General features: G+C 37.5%; 2 protein-coding genes across 2 annotated transcripts; both read left to right on the forward strand.

The window, feature by feature from the left end:
• Nucleotides 1–234: 234 nt before the first annotated feature.
• On the forward strand, nt 235–7,155 carry ercc3 (excision repair cross-complementation group 3). The gene is made up of 15 exons (XM_020938865.2): nt 235–398; nt 797–996; nt 1,182–1,418; nt 1,719–1,768; nt 1,864–1,999; nt 2,315–2,473; nt 2,631–2,835; nt 3,308–3,622; nt 4,403–4,587; nt 4,707–4,909; nt 5,001–5,097; nt 5,332–5,449; nt 5,756–5,874; nt 5,959–6,108; nt 6,698–7,155. Exons 1-15 carry the CDS (start codon nt 371–373, stop codon nt 6,836–6,838), a joined length of 2,343 nt encoding a protein of 780 aa, XP_020794524.1. The 5' UTR covers nt 235–370; the 3' UTR covers nt 6,839–7,155.
• Nucleotides 7,156–8,066: 911 nt separating this feature from the next.
• Nucleotides 8,067–15,101, forward strand: LOC110173034 (cytochrome P450 27C1). The gene is made up of 9 exons (XM_020939007.2): nt 8,067–8,586; nt 8,904–9,094; nt 9,447–9,646; nt 9,976–10,185; nt 10,503–10,666; nt 12,977–13,143; nt 13,249–13,327; nt 13,525–13,728; nt 13,966–15,101. The coding sequence occupies exons 1-9, from the start codon at nt 8,293–8,295 to the stop codon at nt 14,083–14,085; spliced, it is 1,629 nt and encodes a 542-aa protein (XP_020794666.1). The 5' UTR covers nt 8,067–8,292; the 3' UTR covers nt 14,086–15,101.
• The last annotated feature ends 459 nt before the right edge of the window (nt 15,102–15,560 follow it).

The following is a 15,560-nucleotide window of genomic DNA, read 5'->3' on the forward strand; positions in this document are numbered from 1 at the left end:
AAGTATGTTTCCGGTGCTCTTCAAGATGTTATTACACATAAAATAATTTATTCTTTAGTCTGGCGCTTTTATTCCCTTTGAAAAACTCTGAAAAACCCTTAAGTGCCTTTAGTGGTCTTTAAATTAACACATTAATTAACAAAATTTGACAGATTAATTTCTCAAGTCAGATACAATTTTTTTTTTAATTATTATTATTTTGAAGGCTCAAACCGGAAGTTTAATACAGTATTGAAACAGCAGATCGCCGTATCATGCTGGTTATCCTGCTCATCCATAGTTGTGTACTTCTATTTCACTGATGTTGTAGCTTAATTTAGCAAATATTCACATTAAATCTATCAAATCATCTTACCCTCTAAGCATAAGAATGGGTAAGAAGGACAAAAGTGACCGGGGTAAGTTGCTTTTATCACATTCATCATGTTGTGGTTAGCTGTTAGCTTAACGTGACCATATTAGCAGTGAGTTTTTATTCACTTGTCATTAACTATTCCAAAAACATAAATCAACCCAATTCAAATGTGTCACCATCCTATTATCCTGAAATATCCCACAGTATGACATTAAACTTCTCCACTTTATATTTTTCAATTGCAGGTGTTTTTATTGCTCTAATATACTTTGAATAAACATGCATTATTCTTACTGTCAGCAGGACCGCCTCTCCAGTTAATAGTGCACCTTTAAATGAAATCTGTAGAATAATTATAGTTTCATAAAGTATATTATTAATATGTATTATATGTTTACTTGTTGACAACTGATATAGCTTGACTGTTGTTTATTTTTGTAGATAAGAAGTCTAAAAAGCGTGTGTATGATGAAGAAGATGATGAAGATGATTTTGGAGGCAATGAGTCACAGGAGGCTGTACCTGCTGCAGCTGGGAAACAGGTGGATGAATCGGGCACTAAAGTGGATGAGTACGGAGCCAAAGACTACCGCACCGAGATGCTACTGAAGAATGACCATTCCTCACGACCGCTCTGGGTGGTAAGACTAGATACAATTTATGTTGTTTCCATCCTGTGTTCTTGTTTTCTCAAATGTGTATACTACTGTCCAAATTCCAAATCATCCTTACCTGCTATTCTACTGTTTTGCCACAAGATGGCGGTATATACTCTTCTGGGTTATTTAATGGAAGTATTTTTTTGCTCTCTTTGTCTTTTCTCAAGGCTCCTGATGGACACATTTTTCTTGAAGCTTTCTCACCAGTCTACAAGTACGCTCAGGATTTCTTGGTGGCCATAGCTGAGCCTGTGTGTCGACCAAACCACATCCATGAGTACAAGCTGACTGCCTACTCCTTGTACGCAGCTGTCAGTGTGGGCCTTCAGACATCAGACATTGTGGAGTATCTACAAAAACTCAGCAAGACGTCTGTCCCTGATGGAATAATACAGTTTATAAAAGTATGCTACTTGTAATATACATTTTGATATAATCTTTGTTAATATTACAGTCCATTATTGCTTGCAGATTATGCTTTATAAATAGTCTGCTTAAATTGTTGACTCTATTACCCTTTGACCAAACATGAATGAAAAGTCCCTATGCAAATACTGGCAAATGTCCATCCCTATCTATCTCACCACTTCCTATGACCCGGAATGACATTATATTGCCTGTTTTAATGTTAATGCCTGTTTAATTTAAATTTTCTTTTGGTTTTTAATACTAAAAAGGTTGTTTATCATTTCTTTTATCAATAGCTCTGCACTGTGAGTTATGGTAAAGTCAAGCTGGTTCTGAAGCACAATAGGTCAGTCTTGATTTAATGTAATTAAAACATAATATCATTATCAACACATAAACAGTGTTTTTGGCTTTCTCTTTTAACATTTTGATATATTGCAGATACTTTGTTGAGAGTGCCTTCCCTGATGTGATCCAGCGTTTGCTACAGGACAGTGTGGTCCGTGAGTGTCGACTTCGCAATGCAGATGGAGGGGACACTGAGCTTATTACTGAAGTCATCCACAGTAAATCAGCGGTAAATTTATCTTTGTATTTATGTGTCATTCACATACGAACGTCAGACATTGTAAACACCAAAAATCTTATCATGATTCATCTGATTTATGGAGGTATCAGATTATTGAAATAAGTTATATCCGATGTAAGTAATCAGATTGATAACAAGGAAAATTAGACAAAAAAGGGCAAGCTCATGAGTTATTTACAAATGTAGTGTACTGTTGTATTTGTGTTACTCTAAAATCCACTGATTAACTGACTCATATCACTAGGTGTTTTGAATGAACACGTCTCTTTGGCAAAAATCACATTTGCGTTTGTCTCCTTTCAGATATCCAAGACACAGGACAAAGGAGGTGCCTCTACATCACAGGCTGCTGATGGTTCAACTGAGCAAGTTCCTGAAGACATTTTTAGTTACTATGAGCAAATGGACAAAGATGAGGAGGAAGAAGAAGAGACTCAAACAGTGTCATTTGAAATTAGACAAGTATGTATGTGTTGGATAATTTTATTTTTTTTAAACTTTTTTAGGTTTTTGTATTTTATGTTGACAATTGCTAGATTGGTCAGACCTTGCAGCACATTTAAAGACTGTTGAACCCAAATCAGCACAAAAATAAATTTCACCAGATTTTTTTTTTTAGGAGATGATTGAGGAGCTTCAGAAGCGTTGCATTAATTTGGAGTACCCTCTGCTAGCGGAGTATGACTTTCGTAATGATTCAGTCAACCCAGACATCAACATTGACTTAAAGGCCACTGCAGTGTTGAGGCCTTATCAAGAAAAAAGCCTGCGCAAGATGTTTGGAAATGGGCGTGCACGCTCAGGAGTCATTGTACTTCCCTGTGGTGAGTCTACAGAAGAAATTGAGAAACAGTTTTATAGCAATGCCAAATTGAATTAAACATCCCCTTCCACAGAATGGGATGTGACTTTATTACTAGTCCATGGTAATAATAATGTTGCTGCCATTGTTGTGAATGTTGCTACTGTTTTACTTAAACTCTTAATCAAATATTAGTTAGTCATTAGTTGTAGTTTACTATATTTTATATATTAAACATACATTGTAATTTACAGATGTTACTTTATTTGAATGTCTTTTGATGTGAGAGTAGAAAAGACAGGATTTCAGATTGTGATTTTATTATTCAAGAAAGATTTTTAGCCCCAACGTGAATTGTATTGCAAGACCTTCTTTTGCAATGCAATAATTACAAAAATAATAATTATTATTATTTAAGGATTTATTTCAGTGAAAAGATCATTTGTCCCCATGACTGGCTGTCTTTGTGGTTTAACCATCTGATTTCCTTGCAGGTGCTGGTAAATCTCTGGTAGGTGTAACAGCTGCATGCACTGTACGGAAACGCTGTCTTGTTTTGGGTAACTCCTCAGTCTCAGTGGAGCAGTGGAAAGCCCAGTTCAAGATGTGGTCCACGATTGACGACTCTCAAATCTGTCGCTTCACTTCAGATGCTAAAGACAAACCCATTGGCTGCTCCATCGCTATTAGTACTTATTCTATGTTGGGACACACAACAAAGCGTTCATGGGAGGCCGAGAGGGTCATGGAGTGGATGCGTACTCAAGAGTGGGGCCTCATGATCCTGGATGAGGTGCACACGATCCCTGGTAAGCTTATGGGTCAATAAATAAACCATTATATCAGTGCGTACATTTATATTGCCAGTATAAAAAAGATAATGAAAGTAATCAGATAACCTACTAATTAGTAATCTGTAATCTGATATTTGTGTGTTTTACATCAAAACTACCTGGTCACATGCATCAGTTAATGGTTTTTTACTCTTGTATTTAAAGAAAGAGTGAAAAAACATACATGTTAGTATAACTCTTTTGATTTTTAAAGGTCCTATATTACACAAAATGGACTCTTTTGAGCTTTATGCCATATTATATTGTTGTTACCGCATCAAAACATACCAGGAGTTGTGTTTTGTTTCATGTACACGTGTTTGAATAACTCTTTATTGTTAGTCTGTCTGCATCTCCGAAGCTCAAACTGCTCTGTTCCATCTTGTGATGAAGCAGTTGTTTTTAAGTTAACATCTCCTTTTATCTTTTGTTCGGTAGAGATTGGCAATTTCCAGGGCTAGTGAAGGTCTATGGAGTTTAAAAACACAGCGGAGCACTTCCTGTATTACCATATGACATGACAAGGTGGAGGCTGTTTGAGAGAAGAACTCAGCCTAAATATGCAGTCTTTGTGTCTTTAACATGTGTGAAGGAAACAAAACACCTGCACAGCCCTGAACTATCAAAAAGGAATCAGATTACTCATGTCAAATATAACTGTTTAGATGACATTTTGATAATCTTATAACTCCAGAAATCAGATCAGATTTTTCTGTGCATGTTAACATACTATTTGTGTGTGTGTTTTTTTTTTAGCCAAGATGTTTCGTCGTGTCCTGACCATTGTCCAGGCCCACTGTAAACTGGGACTCACAGCTACTTTAGTCAGAGAAGATGACAAGATTGTTGACCTCAACTTCCTGATCGGACCTAAACTGTATGAGGCCAACTGGATGGAGTTGCAGAATAATGGGTATATTGCCAAAGTCCAGTGTGCAGAGGTGAGTTATGCAACTGAACAACAAATACAAATAATTAATTCAACCAGACAGAAGTGTCTAGAAACATACATCTATACATTCCTAAAATGATGTGTCTTTTTCTTATGTATTTTTTCCAGGTGTGGTGTCCAATGTCTCCAGAGTTTTACCGAGAATATGTCGCCATCAAGACCAAAAAGCGGATCCTTCTCTATACAATGAATCCAAACAAGTTTCGAGCTTGTCAGTTTCTAATTCGATTCCACGAAAGACGCAATGACAAGATTATTGTCTTTGCTGATAATGTGTTTGCTCTAAAGGAATATGCAATCCGTCTCAACAAGTAAGGTCACTTATTTATAGATTAAAGACTGTTTCTTCTATTACTAATAACAATATATATCATAATTAACATTAATTTTAATTCTGTGAAGGCCTTTCATCTATGGTCCAACATCTCAGGGGGAGAGAATGCAGATCCTTCAAAACTTTAAGCACAACCCAAAAATTAACACAATATTTATCTCCAAGGTAAACTGATGTACCCTATCTATTAGATTTGATCTTTTTAAATATATGAAGTGTACTGTATTCTGCTTGGAAGCATATGACTCATATACAAACGTAAAGACAGTGTTAAAGTTAGATTTTACCATATTACATTTTCTAAATATGACAAATCTGATTATGATAGTATCACATTGTAGTCTGCCACAGGCTTGTAAAACAAAACTACTAAAGTTCTACTACATGATTGTCTCACAGGTTGGAGACACCTCATTTGACCTTCCAGAGGCCAATGTACTTATTCAGATCTCATCTCACGGTGGATCACGCAGGCAGGAAGCCCAGAGGCTTGGCAGAGTTCTGAGAGCCAAAAAAGGTTGGTTATCTTGTCTGATCTCCAAAGCTTAACAGTGTTGGGTCTGGTTAGTATTTAGATGGGAGACAGCTGGAAATACCAGGTGCCACAGTGGATCATCTTTGGCTCTAGTGCGTTCTATCAGTATTAATGTTGTCTGCACCCTGTGTGTCACAGATTAAAATCTCTAATGTGCAACTGGCTTCAGTGAGTGACTGGAGGTGGTCTGAGAGGCCAATAGTGCAGCCTTGCTTCCATCAGTGCTATACCAATAAATAAATAAGTATTAAATGAGTATGGAAATTTTGCAACCTTTGATCTGTCCAGGAATGGTTGCTGAGGAATACAATGCCTACTTCTACTCACTGGTGTCTCAGGACACGCAAGAGATGGCATACTCCACAAAAAGACAGAGGTTCTTGGTTGACCAGGGCTACAGTTTTAAGGTGTGTTGTTACAAGGTCACTATTTTCCTTTCCTTGCTCCTCGTGACACAATACATCTTACATAACTGCGAGTTCATGTCTTAGGTAATCACAAAGTTGGCCGGAATGGATGAAGAAGACCTGATGTTTTCTACACGTGAGGAGCAGTACCAGCTCCTTCAGAAAGTCCTGGCAGCCTCAGATCTGGATGCAGAGGAGGAAGTTGTAGCTGGAGAGGTGGGCGGTCGGCCACAGGTAAACAAACAAACAAAAAAAAACAAAACATAATAAAACCCCAGGAAGTGAGAGCGTCAGGGTATCTTTACTAAGATAGCACCAGGTGCTACTGAAGGACAAGGCACAAAAGCAGACAGTGAATATGACAAAGCTTGTAGTGTAAAAACTTACTGTGATAAAGTAAAACCTGTCAAAAAAGTCTGTGGCACTGTTGGAATTAGAATAAAAGTCCTTAAATGGTACAAGCCAAAGCGTTTTGATACACGTGGTGTCTTGGTCAGGCCAGTCAGGTCTTTTAAAGGAGCACGAGGTCATGTGCCCTAAGACGTGTGACCAAATGTACAAATTACATGACAGAGAAAAAACACATTCAAATGTACAACTTTTTTGTAAACAAGCTGAAGCTGTACACGTGGACAGAATTACCCACTGTATTGGACTGTTTAGACAAAAACACAATGAATTACAATAAGTAAATAATACATCAACAATAAAACCCTGAAAAGTAATTGGAGGCAAGCACACAGAACCTGTTCAAAGAGTAAAACATGCATTTTGTTGTTGAATTTATATTTTCTTATACTTTGTTCTATTTTAATATTTACAGATTTCCAGACGGACAGGAACAATGAGCTCCATGTCAGGGGCAGACGACACTGTTTACATGGAGTATCAGAGCCGAGGCAATAAAGCTGCTTTGTTGGCAAAAAACGTGCACCCGCTCTTTAAGCGCTTCAGAAAGCTTTAGAAAACACCAAGGACATATGTTGTCCTCACAGTTCACTTCTGGAATTAACCTGGTGGACTTCAACTGATTACACCTCTTGTGACTATTAACATTTGAAAATGCAAATGAGCAACCTGTTTAGACAAACATTTTGGTTAATGTATGACACTTCTCAGTTGTTTTTGCTGGTTGTTTTTCATTTCAGATTTTATTTTACAACACAGTGTATAATTGCTCTTAACTTTGACAAATAATGTATGTATGTATGTATGTAATATGTGGATATTTTTGTACATCTTACAAAAGCAAAATAAACCAACAGGAAATTTGTTGGAAAAGTATTTACAATTTTCTTTTATTCCAACTAACAAAGTGTGGAAACAAGCCCACCTCTACTCTAGACAAATGTGAATGGCTTTGTTTGTGGCTTTATTTAATCCCTGTTTTGTATCTTCTTGAAAGGAGTAGACCTAATGAGGCAGAGTTGAATTCATCCAAAGCAAATTAGAAGAGACTAATTAATTTGCGCTATTCATTAGAAAAAGATTACATTAGTAAATACAGGGCTGCTCCAAGAGTAGTTGGGATTTAGTTCTTAGAAGACAGGCTGGTCCCTTCCTGTTTTTAAATCTTTTAGAACATTTTTTTTTTCCTTTGCATTTTAACTCCGTTAGAAGGGGTGACATACAGTGTATGTGTTTTATTAATTTAAATTCATTATTGTTTTGCCTCGTGGTTTAATGTTCTGTTGCCGCTTTGAACTTGTGTAAGGCACGTTGGGTGACAGTTATTTTTAAATTGTTGTCTAAAAAATTGGATTTGATCGGATCGGTTTGGATTAGAAGGATATAAAGGCAGACACCATGGAGGGGTCATGTAAGGACATTGTGCAAATAATGCATGGCGGTAATTATAAGATTAAATAACAATTTCTAAACGATTACATTTGAAATACAATTGATATAATATGACGTATTTTGTAGAAAACTAAAAAAAAAAAAAAAAAAGGAAAGAAAAGAAAAAAAGTAGAAAGTCAGTTCCTGGATGCGGAAACTTCAGCCACATTGTCCGTACTTCTATCATATTGTCTTGTATGTCAAATGACTACAGTCGTAGTCTTTATTTTAACTGAACTTCTTAATCTGGTTTTAAGTTTAGAAAGTGAGCAGCCTACGATTGGTGTGATGTAACCTTATATCGGCACGTTGAAATCGTCACCAGCGGAGACCAACCTGTGGAGCCTGTAGTTTTTGGGGAAGGAACGCCTATTACCTAAAAGAGACTTAACCCTCCCATTTTGGAACTGACCATCCAATCCCGTTCCACTGCGAATGATTGTACAAGCCATGGCTTTAAAAGAGAACCACAATCAATGGAAATCTAACATTACGTTACAACATAGGAGGGATCAACTTTGCACGTGCATCTTCTAATAAGCAAATATAAACTGGACTAAACGCGCTCATAGAGACACAATGGTTAGCCTCAACCCTTTAACGACAGCATGCTGGAGAAATGTTCACGGCACACGGCAGCTGTTGGTCAATTTACGCGCTTTGCACAAGTCCGCGACGAGCGAGGCTCTGGGGATCTCCGCAGCTGGACAGGCGGACATGCCCGAGAGGCTCCTCACGCCAGACACAGCCCGCGGCGGCAACATGGAAAAAATTGCCCTGAAGAGTCTGAAGGACATGCCTGGCCCCAGCACTTTGTCCAACCTCATCGAGTTCTTCTGGAGGGATGGCTTTGCCAGAATACATGAAATCCAGGTAAAAGATTCAGATACAAAAGTGAATGCGTAAAACGTCCGTCTATGCGTAATAGCGCACCGGGAAACTCAAGCTCTTTCTTTTCCATCAAGAGACAAATTAGCTCAAAATTAACATTCAAGTTTTTACACTTATTTTGATCAAAGGGACGTTTATTTATTTTCTGTGCATTTATTGATTAATCTCTTAAAACAATTGTAGGCCCACTACTCTACAAGTAACAGATCAATAAAACTATAAATTTTGAAACGATTGAAAAGTTCATTCAGTTAAGTAATGCAATATGCATAAACATTGATAGCATTTCTTCTCCATAGTTGGAGCATCAGAAGAAGTATGGGAAAATCTTCAAGTCTCGCTTTGGGCCACAGTTGGTGGTCTCAATCGCGGACCGTGAATTGGTTGCCCAGGTTCTGAGGGCAGAGGGCGTGGCTCCACAGAGGGCCAACATGGACTCCTGGAAGGAGTACAGAGACATGAGAGGCCACTCGACGGGACTCATCTCAGCGTGAGTCCACTTTAACCTTTGATCTCCAAAATTACATAGGAGTAACCCAAAGCAGACTCCTTGTACTCTGTCCACAGCATTGACTGTAGCAGGATGTGAACATTGCTCCTTTAGACTGTTGGTGCCTTGAAAAGTGAATTTGTTTGCTCTTTTTGTGTGTGTGCTAATGATAATGATACAATTTGTCAAACTTGCACTGCAATAATTGCTTCATGTAACAAAATTAAAGGTAAGTGGAAGGAATTACACTAAGAAATCTATACACAAACAAACTTTTACAGTGTACGTAAAAATGCTACCTAAGCATTACTATAGCATTGCATTTACTTTGTTATTCCCCAATGTTTTTCAGAGAGGGGGAAGACTGGCTGAAGATGCGCAGTGTCCTTAGGCAACTCATAATGCGACCACGGGACGTAGCAGTGTTTTCTGATGATGTGAACTGTGTTGTGGACGACTTAATTAAGCGACTTCACTTTCTGCGCTCTCAGCAACCTGATGGAGCCACTGTCTTAAATGTGAATGATCTCTTCTTTAAATACGCCATGGAAGGTTTGTAATGAGCTTATACTTAGAGAGAGGACTTGGAATGTTAAGTATACAGTAGTCCGTTAAGGAAATCAATAATAATATAGTTATGGCATGGATTAATGATGGTCAAAATGATTACACCAAGCACAACCTTGAAAAACATAATAAAGCAAAGTTCAGAATCAGAGCTAGTTTCTGGCCTCATAAAACAATAAAACTTTTAAAATGAACATGAAGGCTCTTTAATACTACATGAAAAGGCCAAAATTTCACTAAAGCATTCTTATCTACATCAGTACAATGTTTTTCTTGATCTGTAATGTAAATTCCCACTCTTTGTCTCATTACAGGTGTGGCAGTCATTTTGTACGAATGTCGACTTGGCTGTCTGCAAAATGAGATTCCAAAAGAAACTCAAGACTACATAAGTGCACTACACCTAATGTTCAGCACCTTCAAGACAACAATGTACGCTGGGGCTATTCCCAAGTGGCTCAGACCAATCATCCCCAAACCGTGGGAGGAATTCTGCGACTCCTGGGACGGCCTTTTCAAATTTAGTATGTCATTCAGAAATCTTGAATCTGTTTTACTAACTAATTGCTTTTAGTTTAAAGACTGCAAGTAGATCATGTTTTCCCTTTTTAATTCATGTGTAATAAACATCCGTCTGGTGGGTCTGTGGAGTTATTTGCCTAATTTGGGTGGACAAATGGTGTGTCCTTCCAAGAAATCTTAATTTGCATCTAAATCTCCTCCTTCTGAATAACGGGTGCTTGTATGGGGTCCCTCTGTTACATAACTTTTTTTTTGTCCATTTGCTTTCCCTTCACACTACGCCTTCCCACGTTTTCTTGTTTTTCTTTGGTAATCCTAGGCCACATTCACGTCAGTAAGAGGCTTTCCCAAATCAAAACCCAGCTGGAGTGCGGAGAGGAAGTTAAAGGAGGGATGCTCACACATTTGCTTGTCACCAAGGAGATGACCATGGAGGAGATCTACGCCAATGTCACGGAGATGCTACTGGCTGGAGTTGACACGGTTTGTATGCTCAAATGGACGTGTGAGGCTAGAAAGAACTTTAGGCTTGAGTTGGCAGTAGCAACTAATAGTGCCAAAAATAGACAGTGAGTGCCAAATATCTTAAGTTAACTTGCCATGATTAATATTTATGGTAGATGTAATGGCTTGATGTATAATTTAACTAACATAGACACACATTTGTATAGTTTTAATTGTTTTTTAATTAAAGATGTCTTGCATAGAATAATTTAAGGACTATGCATAAAATCCATATTTTCAACTGAATTAGAATGGGGAAAATAAATAATCAAGTTAAGTTAATTTTTATCCAGAATTCTTAAATGTTTTGACAGTGTTGCTGTTGCAATAAAGTATGAGTATGAGCGCTATTTGTGGATGTAACAACAGTTGAAGTAGGGAGTAGGCTAGATTTGCTCTGTATTTAGAGATGAGTTTACTGTAAGACAAAAAAAAAAAAAATGTCACTGTTCCTCACTACAGTTCAGTTCTTTCAATTGTCTTTGTCTTGATTTTTTTTTTTTTCTGTAGTCTGCATTAATCCTTAGTGTTTCCTTTTTTATCTTTGTCTTGATTTTTTTTTCTTCTGTAGACTGCCTTAATCCTTAGTGTTTCCTTTTTTAGGTTGGGTGAAATAAAGATTAGAGTTTCAAATTGGCACCTTGTCTAGCCCCAGGGTACATACCAGTTTCACTCCTTTGTTAATGGTATTGGCATTTTTTTTGTAATCTATCAATGTCTCTCTTTGTTTATGTGGTTAAGAACCTTGTTGAATATTAGAAGCTCTTTGTTCTTTTGATTATATAACTGCCCGATGGTACAGTAGTGTCAGGTGATATGGGCGAGAGGTGAGGGGAGCTACTGTGTTGGTTTGATAGTCTGTGAGTCGCACGTGTGTGTTGGCCCGGGCTTCAGTTTCAGGGCTTGGGTTTCTGGCGCCATATTCAGACCTGTGTAGCTGTGCCAGCGTCAGGTCAGCACAGTGAATCAGGGGTTACACAGTGTCCCACTGTTAAGATTGTTCTCACTCAGATTTGGTTTCCCATCATTTGTTAAGATTTGCAGAGGGGGGCTTGAAGACTGGCTAGTATTATCATGTTTTTTTCTGTCTCTTATTAACATTTATGACAATTTATAAATATAATAAGTTAAATATTCTGCATTCTTCTAAATATAAATTAAATATTCTGCATTCAAAATAAAAATTTTTCAACTTTGTACAGATCAGTAATTTTACCTGCCCTTAATGTTTTACATACGTTTTTTGAAAATCGTTCTTTATGGACAAATATTTATTTTAATTGTTTTAGCTGAATTGGAGACACTCTCATTTGGACTTAAAGTATTTTCCTGTCATTGCCCTTGTGTGCGCATTTGCATCTGAGTGAGCATGTGTGTAGCTAGCTCCTAATTTGTTTTGGGTTCTGTCAGATTAATAAGAATTGGGGGTGTAGAGTGTTTTGTGCAGAGCGGGGGGCCATGGGATAAAGGGGTGCGTATGTTTTTGTTGAACTTGTTACAACGGCCATGCCCTGGCAGGGGGTGGACTGTGCTGAGCCAGTACCTGACCCCTTGCTGCATTTGCCTTTACTCAGCACACACTAGAGCTGTCAAGACGTATTAGCCTGAGCGAGAGTTATAGCACCAACCAGCCAAGATGAGGCTAGGGGGCAGCGCTGGGCTTGGCTTTCAGAGGAGGTTCTCATAAAAGAGCCAAGAGAGAGGTAACAGGGGAGCTGATGTATGTCTGAAAGCGCAGAGGCGATGTGGGGGGAGGAGAGAAAGAGACGTTTTTTTTAAAGCGCGATTTGATTTGTCCTGTGATTCCTGAAGTGCTTTGTCTGAGGTGTTGCCAGCAGCTGGGGTTGATTAGGATCAAGTTGTTAAATGTGGAATGAGTGGTGACAGAATCAGTGGGGAACCAGAGGAAGAACAAGGTGATGAAGCGCTGTGACTAAAATGCGGTCATCTTCAAGAGCTCTTGTCTTTTTGATCTTAAATTCACTCTGAGACACTGATGTTCAGCAGACTTCAGTTTGGTGCTGCAATGGTTACATGGAGGAAACTTAATTTTCACTGTACAGTGATCCAAATTTACGCTAGATTAAGGTTAAATCATGTTTTAAAAATATGTTGCTGTAGTTTCAGTTTCTGACAAAGAATAAAACATTTCCACAAGGAAAATGATAATGTAATTTGGGGGAATTACAACATTTCAAATTCATTGCCCTTTTTAAACATATAGCAGACACATGATTGGATAATACTTGAACAACAGATTTGATACAGTTTTCTCCTTTGTTTTTCCAGACTTCTTTCACCCTGTCTTGGGCCACTTATTTATTAGCACGTTACCCACATATACAGCAACAGATCCATGAAGAAGTGGATAAAACTTTAGGACCCAACACAGTGCCTTCTGCTGATGATGTCTCTCAACTGCCACTTATCCGCGGTCTGGTCAAAGAGACACTCAGGTACAAGCTACATACATTTACACATTATCTGCAGTTTTAAGCTTTAGACTGGAAATGTAATAGAACACATTTTAATACTTGTTTGATCTGTCTCCTTGGGTGTAGGCTTTTTCCTGTTCTCCCAGGCAATGGTCGTATTACTCAAGATGACTTGGTGGTGGGCGGATACTTCATCCCTAAAGGGGTAATATTGATGAAAATGATATTAAGGTTGTTATAGTTTTCATGGTCTCAAGGAAAGAATAAGCTTAGCAACGGCCAAAGGAATATGTTGTAATTTGTAATGTGATCTTTCATGACTCATACGTCTTTATTGCATTGTCCCATGGCACAGCTGTTTTCATTGAGGGCTGCACTTTTTCTGCATTTGGCTTTTATTAGACGCAGTTGGCTCTGTGTCATTACTCAACATCTCTGGAGGAGGAAAGCTTTACGGATGCTACGGACTTTAGACCAGATCGCTGGGTAAGAAAAGACACAACAGACCATGTCGACAACTTTGGCTCCATTCCTTTTGGCTACGGCATCAGAAGTTGCATTGGCAGAAGAATCGCAGAGTTGGAAATGCACCTAGCTCTCATAAGGGTAAGAATTTACATATGATGGAATACAATATAAACAAAGCTTTATATGGTAAAAGTATTTTAATGACTTTACAAAAAATCACAAGATATATGAGATGCTAAATTATATTTTTATGGTGGCACAAAACATTACATTTCTTGTGTGACTGCATAAGTTTAAATATGTAATAAATTAGATGAGTTTGTAATTTGACAAAGTGACAGATTCTGACAAATCCAACTTTTTTTTTTTTTGCAGATGATTCAGAAGTTTCGCATTGAGGTGTCCCCGAAGACTGATTATGTCAAAGCCAAAACCCATGGCCTGCTCTGTCCAGGTGCCCCCATAAACCTAAAGTTTGTTGAAAGGGAATATTAGATGTACACTTTTGTATATATATGTCTTCTTAGTTGTGTTGATATATTTTGATAGAACAGTTTTTAGAGATTTTAATGCTGACTGAAGAGTTTTCTCAGCAGTAACTTATTTTAACCTCCCTTGCTTTCTTATAAATGAAATGGACTGAAAATATTAACTTTTTTGTATGTATATTTATACTCTTAGATGTTTCATTATTTCATTGCAACTCCCATTAGTTGTTGAAAATAAGCAATGGGCACATCCTGGCCAGTTCTATAGCTCTTCTTTGACCTTTTTCTGTTTGTTAAGAAAATAATAGGGTTTGGCTGTTGTTTGTGTCCACTTGTGTCCAGCCTGACTGATCAAAAAAACTTTATACTTCACTGTCAGTTACATTTTACTGATTCCTTTGGTGTAAACAGACTTACGAAAGAGCACCAGCAAATGTATTGAAAATGAATGTAATGTATGTATATTATGAGCTGTTTTCATATCCCTAAAAGTGGTATTAAGATAAGGTGTTTTCTAAATGTATGAATGAGTATAATATTTTGCATCAAGATGGTTGAAGGACTTAAAGTAACTTGAAAGTAATAGATGAAGTTTATAGTTTACCAGTGTTAGAAATACAAAATACGAAATGTGACTTTGGTAAACACATTTAGCTGAATCAGTGTTTCTCAAACTATAAATATACTACAATAAATATAGGCTACTATAAATATTTGGATTTCCATGCATAACCACCATATTTAACCTTTATCAGAATGAAGACGAACTCAAAGGAAGACCAAAATATGACAAACCAAAACAATAAAATTAAAGGTCAAAACCACAGAAAACGCTGAAAAAGCTTGTGTACCACCAGAGTTTGAGAGTCACTGATCTAAATCGAGGAAGGCCACATAATGATGTATAATAAAGGCACCGTATGTGAGGTAACTGTTGGAGGGGAGAAAGTTTGATTATGACATTGAAGGAATAAATGTAAGTAGGCCTACTGTATTTGTATGGTATGTTGGCTTCAGCAAAACTGTAAAACAATAAAAGATATCAACTGATTAAAAATGTGTCATAGACTACAACAGCTGACTGGAGTTTGACAAAGCACGTTTTTTTTTTCAAACTTAAAAAGCACATATAAATCACCTCAAAAATAAATAAAAAGAGGCAGAAATTATTGAATGTGGTAGGAGATGGTGGGATGGCTTTGGGAAATTTAAGCTCATAGATAGAAACAGCATAATATGTTTTTGCATTATCAGTCATAATACACTATTGGATATTGGAATGGCCACAGATGCCAACATATTAAATCTTTAAAGTCACACACAATCATTTTGTCTATGTAAATCTCACGTTTTTTATACTATTCATGTGGCATCAATGGGACATGGGCCACAATGGCTCAGCAGGACAACCAAAAGGACAGGTTTTCACTCTGTCGAGGTGAGATTATCAGGTGATAATATATCACCTAAAACTACACTAAC

This window comes from Boleophthalmus pectinirostris, unplaced genomic scaffold (genome assembly GCF_026225935.1).
Source record: "Boleophthalmus pectinirostris isolate CB_2022bp ecotype Guang Dong unplaced genomic scaffold, ASM2622593v1 HiC_scaffold_19, whole genome shotgun sequence".
NCBI lineage: Eukaryota > Metazoa > Chordata > Actinopteri > Gobiiformes > Gobiidae > Boleophthalmus > Boleophthalmus pectinirostris.